Consider the following 13,437-nt stretch of genomic DNA (forward strand, 5'->3'; position numbering starts at 1 on the left):
TATAGAAATAATTAAGTCTGGGTCAGCCCAGCGGAGCCCCCCCTCATATCAACTACTTCCTCCGCCGCTGTTTTGTTAATCCATCAATTTGTCTTTGTTAATTTCAGGTATTTACCATAGCTAAATTATTCAAGCATATGCTCTTGTCTCATGTTCATGATGGTGCCAGCGTGATAATCTATAGTGTTTGTTTGTAGACGAGGGATCCAGCTACCAATGAATGGCTGTTGTTCAGATTAGGACCTAGACTCCGAGTAGTCTCACTTCTGTCTCCATTACATACATGCAGAAAAGGTTTATGGAATCATTCAAACCGTCAGTACTCAAACTGAGTAGCTTTGATTACCAAAAACCATAATGCATTACAAGGCCTATATATATATATATATATATAGTGTCTTTAAATACAGTAGTAAATATGAAGTGACAACATAACAAAACATTTAATAGTCGATAACTGTGTCTGTCAGTGTTGGTCACACTTTAGGCACACTCCATAAAGATAATGAGGTTAGGGGTAACACCTGGCTCTGGAAGGTTGTTGATCATACCCTCAGTTGCCCTACAAAAATGGAGAATACATCCATTGCTACATCACCATTTGTTCACTTACTCCTTCACGAGCTCATCTTCAACATCCTGGGGAAGAGGGACCTCTCCACTGTTCTTGTAGATCTCACCCATCAATTTGGCGGCAACCCCAGCAACATGTGGGGCAGCCATGGAAGTGCCAGACAGTATGGCTTTGCCACCATTAAGGTAGGCAGACATGATGGACACACCCTACAACAGGCATCGTAATGGTCATACAATACTAACACCCAGTTCCCACTATCTTCTAATCCGAGTACAACACAGCATGGTTTGAAATAAATTTCAGTGTGAATTGATTGTGCTGTCCCTAGCCTGGTACAAGACAGGGTGGGCTAACATGGATTGCCTGCAATGTGAACGTATTCTGGGACACTCAAATTGGGTTAACAATAATAATTTGCCTTTGTCTCAGGATTATCTACGCAAAGGCATTCTACAATGTGGCTACAATGTACTGTTTCTGATAGACTCTGTGAGAGTTATACTCTGGCAATATGTTAACATTCTGGAGAAAGGAACACATACTAGCTTAAACACGGTGGCCATAACATAGTGCAGCTATTTCAGGTGGTACCACACTTCTTCACTACACATTTTATTAAGCGGCTAAATATTTAAAATCTTATTCATTATTGTGTATGTTTTAGCTCATTATTATTTGGCGTGCACACTATCTAGCTTGTGTCAGAGACAATAGTGTGAACAAAAGCCAACCCGAGTTTAAAACAACTTCAAGGCTAACCACAATAGTGTGAACGGGGTGGGGTGTAAGTAAACCTGCCACCAGCTACCAAGGCCATCAAATCATGCCACATTGGCACAAGTCTACAAGTTTTGTAGCCCTTCCATATTTTACAACTTCTCATGCATTTAATCAACTGGCTTTAAATTGTGCTAAATAAGTTCTGGCCTTAAAATGAATAAGTTTCAAAAGGGTACTTGTCAAGCTGACATAGCCAGATAGGCTATAAGACTGGTGAAACAGACAACTCACTGGTGCTTGGATCTCCACACATCTTCCATAATTGGAGAAATATGCAAATGTATCAAATTCATCAATGGCACCCACAGTCGTCCTGTAACACAATACAGTAAGACAGACAGACAATACACTGATAGTTACTAACGCAAAGTCAGAGGCGGCTGGTGATGAGTTGCAAGCATCAGTGGCTGAATTTCCAGCAGCAGCAACAACCAATAGACCCTGAATTAATAAGAACCAGTAAACGTATTATATATTATTATTATTAGCACTTTACAGTGACCAGCACTGAAGGTCTGCAGCAACATGTGCTGCAGCCTTAGGATTACCTAACCTAATTTCAAGGACTTAGACTTAATGACTTGACTTACTAACTGACTGATAAGGTGTAACAGAAAAGGGGCCAAAGTAACAGAAAAGGGATCAAAGTAAGGAAAAAAATCCCTCCAACCCCAGGATTCAAACTGCAGGTCACCCAATCTCTAGTCGGGGCCACACTCAGTCTTCCTCCAGGAGGGATGGATTTTCTTCCTTAAACCTAAAGTATTTATTATTAGCACTTTGGAGGGAGACTATAGACTATCACTCATCAAGTGATTCTACCATGCAGTGCAGCATATGACTAGGGTTCATACAATGGAGTTCACATTCAGGGTCTTTTGCCTTTGAACACTGCTGGAAGTTCAGCAATATGCTGCACTGCATGGTAGACTTAATAGTTAAACCATTAGATTAGTATCATTTGTGCCATTTACATGACTAACAAAATGGCATACTTAAATCAGAATCACAGGTAGCTAATTTGACCCTTTTTATAGCTATAAAACACTGAACAAAACACAACACTTACATCTTTGTAAGCTGCCTCCAAAGCATCCAGTAAGCCTTGATCAACTGGGCCTCCCAATGACATGCTAAAATAACACAATGAGAGAATTACCAATAATAGTAACACACACTGCAGCGAGGTGGAGACTATTTTTGTGTTCTAGATCCAAACATTTATAAATAAGGTCAACACCACCCATGGCACAAAATGAACCAAAGTTGTTAGAAACAGAGACCCTAGGGGTCCTCACTGCACAGCAACATACTTAGCAACAGATGGCACTTTCTTCTCAACATGATCGTTAGCTGAGTAATTGACACCAGCAATCACACCACTGTAATATAATGTAAGTCAGAGAGAAACAAATTATTACAAGGCATACGCATATGATCCAGAGCCACCGTTGTTCAGTACACGGACAGCAATGGCAGTTGCCTTTCTGGCCAAACCAAAATTGTCCCCAATGACAGTTCCTAGAAAACAACAAACAAAGTTACGTATGACAAAAAAAGTAGTGAGACCTCACCTGCTACATGAGTTCCATGTCCATTCCCATCTTGGTTTGAGCCATCAATAAAATCAGCACCCTAACACCACACCTGTAAAACAGAGTATGGTACTTGGCTCTTGCTTACCCACACAGCCCTGCCACCAAACTCAGGATGCTCTACTTCAATTCCACTACACAATTTTATTAAATCATTATTGCAATGTTCAAATACTCACGTGTCGATAATGTAGGCGTTCACACTCTCACCTTGAACTAATAAAAAAAAGTTACACTGGTCTACTAATTTCAACACACTGTATCAACATACCCTCTGGGTCATAAGAATAGTCAGCTCCTAGTTGAGGACGCTCCCTTTGAGCAGTTCGAGCAAGTCCCTGCATAACAACACACTGTGTGACAACAATTACATGTTAGTTCCCACAGTTTACCCAGGTCTCTGGACTTGGCTGAGCCTCACAATCAGTTTGTGCAAGGTGCACCTCCTAAACACACATGTCACATGCTGCATAGTCAAGTATACATCATTTCCTTACTCTGTTGTGTGCCACATATTTCACTTCACTCTGTCTCCTCACTTCTTCCAAGATCCTAGAAGTTAACCAATCATTGTCCACCATTATAAATTTCTTGAGTCAAGTTAATGTATACCACATGCAAAACGGCAGATATACACTGAAATGGGTCCACCAATAGTGTCCAAATCAGTTTATGTACTAATTAGGGATACTCTGGGACCATTACTAAGTGTCCAGATTATACAGGTGTCCTCATTTTCTTGTGTCCACATTATCAGGTCCCACCCATAACATATACTGTTGCTACAGTTAGTGCTGGATGATGAAATACCAGGTCACGAGAAGAGCAAAAATTCAAGATAGGGTTGCACAACACAGCACAAAATGCGCCTGATGTAATCTGACTGCATGACACATTACCAATGTGGGTCACATACTTGTTGGACATTACAGCATGGTAACCACGGAACCTGTCACCAATGTTGTACGACCGGACTACTTCTGCGGTTTCCTCATCCTCCATCAACTTCGCAATCAATTCCATATGTGATGAAACTGTATGAAAGGCGGTTAAAAACACACTAACATTTAAAGATTCTTGCCTTGTTGGCTACTGACAGTTTCCATCGAGTTGAATACGACAATGTATTCATCTGGGACGATCTCGGGCAGATCTCCGTGAAGAAGGGGAGCGTCTACACATATATTAATACAAACGTGATACAGAAGTGTTAAACCACTCCAACGGCTTACTGTATTCCAGCGGGATGCTGGCTGCAACGGCGAAAAGTAGGAAGCCAATAAAAACACAGGTCTTCATGTTTAGCACTTGCTCGACTGTGGCTCGTGAAATGTCACGCGGCTTGTCATGTGACAGAGTATGACGAATACTCCTCCGCACGTCACGCACTCTATTGCGGGTTGCTTATATAATCAAGGCTGATGAATTAACCACTGCTGCAATGAAAAAGGGCTGCAAATTACTAACCACCCCTAGTTGTATAGTCATGGGGCCCAGTAGTCCGCATAGATGCGAGCATAGATGTCATATTCTTAGTACTAAGCAGGCAGCACAACTGATTTGCCTATAGGATGTACAGAGGCGGATGACTTTGCATGGGGGGCTGAAGCCCCCCCTCACTTTTAGGCTTTACTTGATCAATGATGCTGAGGATTATAATGAAATTTGTCTTAGCATAATTATCACTATATAATAGCTATAGGGATTCCACTCAAAATAGGAAGGTGCTTCATTTTGTTGTTTCTGGAGATTCAGTTTCACACAGATTTACGTTTAAGTTAAAGCAAACAACTGCTAATTTTATTTTCATGCAAGCTGACCTTAAGATAAAACAAACAAGTGCTAATATATTATTAAACTGTCCGGCTATTAATTTCGATATCAGTACAGTTTTAACTGTAACTAAGGTGGTCACGTGGCCAACAATTCCATTACAGCTACATATACGTATAAAGGATATGCATGCTATAGCACTACAAGATGTAGTTCATTATAAGGCAAGAAAATACATTCACCACCCTAAAATACAATGATTTTCAGTCTAATAAGCTGTCCAATATAACTATTATGGTATTTTTGGTCACGTGACCACTTTTTGTATGTTTTTGTGTTAACTTATGCTGATACCCAATGCCACAAGCAATCCAATAATAAATTAGCACTTGTTTACTTGGTCAGTCTGTGTGAAAATCTCCAGAAACAACAAAAGGAAGCACTTGCATAAACCCACCTTATAAACATCTTTCCAAGGCATTGTCAGTGGATTTATGCTAAAGTTTATGTAACAGGACCCGGATCAGCATTGGAGGTGTACAAGATCATAAAAGTTGGTTCTGTTATATAATTTTTCCAAATCTGCCAGCATCCATACAATGAAGTGTGGCATTGGTCTGTTTATTATTATTATTAGTAACACTTTACAGTGACCTGCACTGAAGGTCTGACAGCAACATGTGCTGCAGCCTTAGGATTACCTAACCTAATTTCAAGGACTTAGACTTATTAAGGCTCAGTTGATTCATCTACTTGTGTAGTTATTACCGGTACTGGTATACTTAATTGAGGTACACAATTTCCATTGAAAATGCTCTCAGACTCAATTTTGTATCATTCAGAATTCAGTTTCAACATTATTATTCTATCATGCACGCATTGTGAGAGAGTGCATCATGTGCTTGGTTGTCTGAACCTACGCAAACCTTTCCATTAGCAAATGCTGCAGAGAGCCGCATACCTATAATTATTACGGAATTAGAGGAAACATGCTACATTGGCTGAAATCGTTTCTCCACGGTCGAACACAACAAGTTGTAGTGGAAGGCTCCAAATCATCTATTTGTGAAGTGACATCTGGTGTCCCTCAAGGGTCTGTACTTGACCCTGTACTGTTCTTAATTTATATAAATGACATTGCTATGAACATCAAAAGTGAAATACAACTGTTTGGAGATGATATATTACCCTACAAAGTTATAGCAACACCAAATGACCATCACATTCTGCAGAATTATCTATATTCTTTAACCAAATGGGCATGCAAGCGACTGGCTGATGGAATTCACTGAATATCCTAAATGCAACATTTTACAAATAACATTACATCACAACAAAAGCAGAATTTGTGTGATTATAAAGTTATATATATATAGTATTAACATTATAATCAGCAATTAACATAGCACAATTAAGATGTATGTTGTAGCTAAAGGGTAATAGTTAATTTTTGGTGACACGTTTCCAGTTGCATGCACACTTGGGGGCATGCTCCCTCATAAAAATTATGTATTCTGAGATTGTATACATACGTGGTAACAATTTTCACTAAAAATCTTTAAAGCTGAGCAATGTAAGGAATTGATTGATATGCTTGGCATATATCAGGACCAAGCTAAAGAGTTTTGAGGTGCAGCTATGTGAAGTTTGAAGCGTACATGGATGCCATTGTGAATAACTGGGGTATGACCCAGGAAAATTTCAGGTCTTAAGCACTCTGAGATGTGACTATAAATTTCCTTTACACTAAACTAAAATTTTTAAATTTACAGAATGTGGCTGCTCTATTAGGGTTGCTGACTGCTCTATTATAAAGTATTTCTATCTGACTTTTATCACCTTTGCAAATCAATGCAAGAATATATTCTTCTGAAACCCCCTGGATCTGCCTATGTGACATTCTGTGAAGATCAATTGACTGCATGGATTTATCAGTTAACATAAGTCATGGGCTCCTTTCTCAGTCCATGCACCTTTTCTAACATACTTTCTTTAAACACCTTCAGAACTTGTGCTGTAAAGCCTTAATAAATAAATAAAAATATTTCTAGTTCTGTTACATATCAAAAGATTCCTTTTGGAAAACCTTGCAAGCATTTTGACTCCCCTTTAGGGGAGAATTAATGAATGTCAAGTTATTGTCAACCCACAACTCCAATATATACCCATGCACCAGAAAAAGATGCATATGCCAGTGATATCACTCCTGAAGACAATAATTGGGATTTCCACCAAGGAACCAACAGTATCTCTATAAACACATCAGTGAATGTTCAATACACCTTTGCAGTGGCAGATCTAAGGAGGGCACAGGGAGCACATACCTCCCCCCCCCTCCTTTCTCCCCGTCCAAAAAAACTTAGAAATTAGATTGAGATACTCCAATAGAGCAGTTACTCTAACAGGACAGTCACTGCACGTTACACTATCTGCACTATCCCATGGACACATTTAGTCACTAATAACCAGCTAGGAATTTTGCAGATAAAATGCATGTGGTCCTTTGTATGCTGTTCTATATGATGATCGGCTCATAACTGAACTTCTTACAACTATCATGCACTGATCCTTATACAACTCTTGTTTAATGCTCCATATGCCTATTACCTGGCTGGTTCATCCCACCCCCCTTGCCAAACCTTGGATCTGCCCCTGCTTTGGTGCAACTCTTTCCAAACAAAGCTTTATTTTAACCCTACATGACCATACTTAATAAAGCCATTTAAACCTTATGGTTACATCTACAATAATTATCTTTATTGCTACACTTAAATCAAGCTACTGTATATAAATATGAGAGAAGAAGTATGTTGCATTTACGTGAAACATTTTACTTATCTTTTACCCCAGTAGTTTTGTTGTTTCTGTTGATGACCATGCACAGGGCACTGGAACATGCATGAAGCTTTGATATGAATGAAGTGCTTAGCTGAGAAGCTGTCTTGGGGATGGGGTAAGGGATATGGATAAGTATGTTCATGAAGCTCTCATTTCAATCATCCATACTGCTAACTTTTGCGTGTATGTGGGTCTCATGTGCATTGATGTAGTGGGAAGGATGCATTATGTATGTATATATATATATATATATATATATATATATATATATATATATATAGCTATTGGTGGATGTTAAATTTCATGGCTGGTTGGGATAAACCAATAAGTTGAGAACTGAGGGTAGTAAGGAATCTGCATACACAATGGTGAGACTGCAATTGGAATATGCATCGGCTGTGTGGAACCGATACTACAGTTCAGACATTCAACAACAAGAAAGGTACAACATTGTGCAGCTCGATGGATTTATAATGATTATAGTAGATCAACCTCAGTTCAGCAATATGTTAAGTTATCTTGGCCGTATTGTGAGATATACAGGCTACAAATTCTACACAAGGCACTGTATCATTATAACATGCAACCTCCATACCAACGATGAGATCACAACTAGATCATACACTTCATCATACTGTCTTCATCCACAAGGTCACAATATCAAAACAGCTATTTTTAATCATTAAATTTTAAACTCACAACAATCAGTTGTAGCTGTTCTTCTTTGTTGGAGTACAAAAACATGAACAATACCAATACAGTAACAATATAGCTAGCAGCACAATGGTTTATGATATAAAGACAGACATAGTAAGAGCATATAAACATTAATTTTTGTTAAAATTTACACAGTGTAGCTTAAAGTCATTATAAAAGTCTATAAATGAAGTTTGTTCATTCAGAATATCTGGTAATAAATTATACTGATGGTGGAAAAATTTAGAGATGGCACAGCGGATGAGATTGGCAAGTGTGGCAGTCCAAATGACTTGAGTGATTACCACAATGAATTGGTGAATTCTTAGTGTGCATGTGTGTGTTTGTAGAGTGCAATGCATTTGTGAAGTGTATTCACTCATATATAGCACTGATATAGTGTGTTCTAAGTTTGCTGCTATCATGAAGAAGAAGAATTGGTAATGTACATGTTGTACATAATAATTATGTTATTCATATCATAGTGTGTATTGTTGTGTGTGCTAATGTAAGCAGTTGGCTTGCATGGTTGTTTATGTCATGTTGTCCACAGGAGGCATAAGATGAATCAAAGCCGGCCAGTGATGTCAACACTGGGATGCTGCCATGCTGGCCTCAGAAGCAGGCAATCATGGCATTGACATACCAGAGACCCTGAACATCCCAAGTATCATGCACAGTATCTCATGGATGAAGAAGCTGAGATTGATGATGATAGCAGCAAATTTTGACAGTCAAAAGTTTTTCAAAACTGATCCGGCTGACTCAGATAAGAAGTTAACAGACTACAATAATTATAGGGAGTGATATGTGTTGTGAATTAAGACTATACATAATACTGTACATCAATAATAACTATGTATTATATTATTTTGTTAACAGTATTGACAGCATGAGCAATTAGTACTGTTATTGTTTTTTTTTTTAAACAAGCTCCTGAAGTATTTGAAATGTTATATTACTGTCTTCATATGTAAATTTCAACTTTTGTTCATTCAGTAATTTCATCAACCTACGTAATTTAAACCTGTTACGCTGACATGTGACCTGAAAATAGGTGTACATGAATGGCTAAAATAGGTGTAGGTAAGTGGCTATATGTATAATTATAAATCACAGTATGATGGTAGCCATTTTTACTTATAGAATTAAGTGAACCTATCAACAGTTCCTCCCTACCCAATCAAAGGTTACTATGTTCACCTCATTCGCTGTGAACTCGATATAGCTATATATACTAGTTATGGTGAACTTGTAGATTCTTCTAATTTTTTTTGTTAAAATCTAAGAACGTACCTTTTGGTTACCAACTACCGCTGTCTCCATTATATAGAACATGTAATCAGAACTGATTATTATTAAAAAAATCCTATGGAATATGTACTGGCATTATGGATCATACTCATAAGATTTTGTATAAAAAGTAAGAAATTTTCAAATTTTTCATAATTTTATTATATACAAGAACTTCTGAGATTTATGTTTAAGCAATTTCTATCATGAGTGCATGACCATGCTAGATGCTTGCTTAACCTGTGGTTGTTGTCATAATGTAAGAAATAAAGATTCCTTAACAATCTGTGAGGTGTCTTGACGTGTTTCATAAAAGAAATCTTCAGAGATTCACTGTACTAGAGCTTAAATGTATGTGGATAATTTTATGTAAGAACATACACTTACTAACACTTACAAGACAGCAGCTTGATGAAAATGCTATTGGAACTTTGGAATCTCTAGTGCTGTCACAATTGTCATACTGTGTTATAGTTTGGGGATCATCGATTGGCTGCAATTTACTACAGAGACTTCAGAGAATACAGAATCATGCTGTAAGGTCCAAGTTTTGCAGAAATATGATCATTTTATCTCCATTTTATCAGAAATTGTAATGGTTGCCACTATCTTACTTCATTCAGTTCAAATCACTATGTTCAATGTACCATCAATATCGTTGGTATAAATGTGTACCACTTGAGCCACCCATTGTGCTTGGCAGAACATCCTCTTATTGTACAAGAACATCTTTTAATTTTGCAAAATTCTGTTAAAGTTTTACTCAGCATTTTTTTTTGCTATAAAGCTAGAATACACTACCACACCACAAACCACATTAATTCTCCTCTTAATGAATATGTGGATGCTCTTAGACAGTATTGTGACTCACTTTATTGATTGCTGGCATGTGTGTGTAGTGCTTTTGTTATTTTGTAATTGTGTAGTCTTTTGTTTTGGTTTTGTTGTTGTGTTGATATGTCTTTGATCATTTTTTTATTGTTTTGGTGTGTATGTGATGTGTTCCTCTGGGCAAGGAAGAATGGCCGTAGCCGATTTCCTGGAAGAAATTAATACACTAGTTGAACAGCCATAAATCATGCAAGGCTATAACATTGTTGTGGTATGTGTATATTATCCTATAGTACATATATGTGACTGGATTTTGGAGAATCACCCTTATGGGCGCACTGTTGATTCAGAGAAAAATGTATTTTAATAATTTAAAGCTTTGTTACTCACCAGCTTTGGCAGCTACATGTATAGATTTTTCAGCAAAGATGGAGCAATTCACAACCTTTAAGAACAGCTAGTAGCCAAGGTAATCCCTGTAGAGTCTCACACCATTATAGATAGGTTTTTCACCAGTGTTGCTGTATCATGGGTACTCAAAAGGGGGTGGAGGGTGGCGGGTGGCGGGGTGGGCAAGAGATAGACTACAAAATGGACAAGGATGGTAATTCACCAGACCACAAAACAGCCCGTCAGAGGCAGGAAATAGGCTAAAATCTCACAAAACAGACATACATCACACATTCAGCTTCCTTCTCATCTGTCCAGAGTGTATGAACTCCCCAAAGCACTTCCTTGTTGTTCACAGACCTGTACAGATATCTGGTGTGGTTATACAGGCCACCAGAGAACAATCTACCAAAAGCAGACCCGACAAGTTGAAGGTGAGTTTGATATGGAAATTGTTAGCCTGATAGTGCAGCAACTTCATGTTGGTGTTATCTCACTTTTGGCTTTTGTGCCCATATGGTTGATTTTGCAAAATCCGGTCACATATTATACTGTATTTCTAGAAATACACATTTAATAGTTATACCATGGCCATGAGGGATATTGCCTGATATATATATATATATATATATATATATAGATATATATATGCCCAAGCCCAAGGGTCGCAGGCCCAAGGGTGTGGGCATATATCAGGCAAATCCCAAGTGGCCATGGTATAAGTAATGTATACCACTCTGGTATGCTCACTTTATAGGCGAAGGCAGATGAATCTGCATTCACCACATTACTTTTATACAGAGGTTTGCAAGCATTGATAGTGGGTTTAAATTGTGGGTACAAAAAGAAATGGCTGCTGGTTTCACTGGTTATAGTGAAACCATTTTAAACCAAATAACCACTTTGTGGATGAATAAGTAACCCAAGGTGCTAAAATCAACACTTAGACATATAGGTTGGGAATGTTTGAAGTGTCTTTTCATGCAGTTGAAATGTACTGTGTAGAATAACAATCCCCACATTGCAAAAATGATTATTACTTTAGTGATGCCTAGTAACTGAACTATGCAATGCTGACTCAATCAATTCTTTTTGCTTCACAACAATTCCCGACCCCTACATGTTAAACTCAAACTCAGCTCTATTCAAGCCCACAATGCAAAACTTTAAGTATCTATATATAAATAATCAAAGGGAACTGATGCTTTGTAGCTGCCTCAGCATCAAAGACAGTTGTGGTCAGCATGATATTGCTCTAATCACAGGGCGATACCTGGATATTGTCTGTGGTCAGGACAATATGTGAAATATAACCCTGAGGTTTCCTTTGATCTGAGGTGTCAAAGTGCTATATATATATATATATATATACACTGCAAGAAGCAGTTGTTCATTACAATTCAAGCAGTGACCAGAGTGGAATTGTTACATTATTGCTTCATGCAGCTCATTGCATGCATCATGCAGCAGAAATTTTAAATGGGCGAGGCAGACCTTGCAATGCTTATGAATGATGCATGTACACTACTGTGTAACTCAGCATGTGTAGCATAAGGGGTCTGGGGGCATGCCCCCAGGAAATGTTTGAAAATTAAGAGTTACAAGATTGAATCTGAAGGTAATTTTAATCCTAGTATTATGGTGATTGCAAAGAATGCACATACGGTATTTTATGCATGTAGTTCAGACCTTGAGAAGTATATATGAGCACTGCGGTATAAAATAGCATGCAAGACATGCCAATCCAGGGGGTCTGGAGTATGCTCACCTGAGAAAGAGATTGATCATAAGAGCAATTTAAGTAGTTTATTAAAGCCACTATATATTAAAAATTTGCTAGACTGTTGTATTAAGGTGAGTGTTCTATTAGGGTGAGTGTTCTATTAGAATATATTGATCTTGCTTGACCAATTTCTGAAATTTCAGTAACTCCCTGGAGCTGCCCCTGGATGGACTCTTACAATGTACAATAAAGTGAACTAAATAGCATATAAACTTTGTTAATGCAAGCTTTCAATGCACCTAAAAGGTCCAATGTAGACTCCAATGTAGCTCTCAGTTCAGTCTCCAATATTTGATGAGGCAACTGCCTCACTCGCCTACATTGTAGCTACACCTCTGGAATCTGTGCAGGAAATTACTTACTTTCATTCTTGTGCATAGCTTGAGACATAGTGAGCTATCATGTGTCTCTAAGCATGTCCCCAAGAGTACTCCGAGGTATGTATGTCTATCAGTAATTGTTAAGGTATGTTTGTTCAGCTCATAGTTGTGAATGATAGGTGACTGAGATCTGGTGCATTTTATTACAACACATTTGGATACATTAAACCTAAGTTACCATAATATGTGTACCCATTCTGATAGTCTGTCAAGATCTTGCTGAAGGATGGAAGCATCATTCTGGGAATCAGTTACTGACTCTATATAACAAGCAGTCATCAGCAAACAGCTGTAGTAGAAATGAAATACTTCTGGTAATGTTATTAATATACAACAAGAACATCAGAGGACCAAGTACTGTTCCCTGTGGTACTCCTGATGTAACTGTTACTGGGTTTGAGGATTTTCCATTAAGAAGTACGCATTGTGTCTGATCAGTTAACCATGTTTTGATCTAGTTAAAGGTATTGTTTCTAATGCCATAGTATTATAATTTAGTAA

At 38.0% G+C, this 13,437-nt stretch overlaps 1 protein-coding gene across 1 annotated transcript; it reads right to left on the reverse strand.

Annotated features, from left to right (window-relative positions):
• Positions 1 to 399: 399 nt before the first annotated feature.
• On the reverse strand, positions 400 to 4,459 carry LOC136239939 (uncharacterized). The gene is made up of 17 exons (XM_066030681.1): positions 4,420 to 4,459; positions 4,185 to 4,355; positions 4,034 to 4,126; positions 3,869 to 3,986; positions 3,450 to 3,504; positions 3,345 to 3,398; positions 3,224 to 3,290; positions 3,132 to 3,168; positions 3,041 to 3,086; positions 2,932 to 2,992; positions 2,788 to 2,878; positions 2,671 to 2,739; positions 2,427 to 2,490; positions 1,722 to 1,798; positions 1,589 to 1,670; positions 614 to 783; positions 400 to 562 (listed from the first exon to the last, which is right to left on the reverse strand). The coding sequence occupies exons 1-17, from the start codon at positions 4,457 to 4,459 to the stop codon at positions 484 to 486; spliced, it is 1,374 nt and encodes a 457-aa protein (XP_065886753.1). The 3' UTR covers positions 400 to 483.
• Between the last annotated feature and the right edge of the window lie 8,978 nt (positions 4,460 to 13,437).

Source organism: Dysidea avara, chromosome 12, assembly GCF_963678975.1.
Source record: "Dysidea avara chromosome 12, odDysAvar1.4, whole genome shotgun sequence".
NCBI classification, from domain to species: domain Eukaryota; kingdom Metazoa; phylum Porifera; class Demospongiae; order Dictyoceratida; family Dysideidae; genus Dysidea; species Dysidea avara.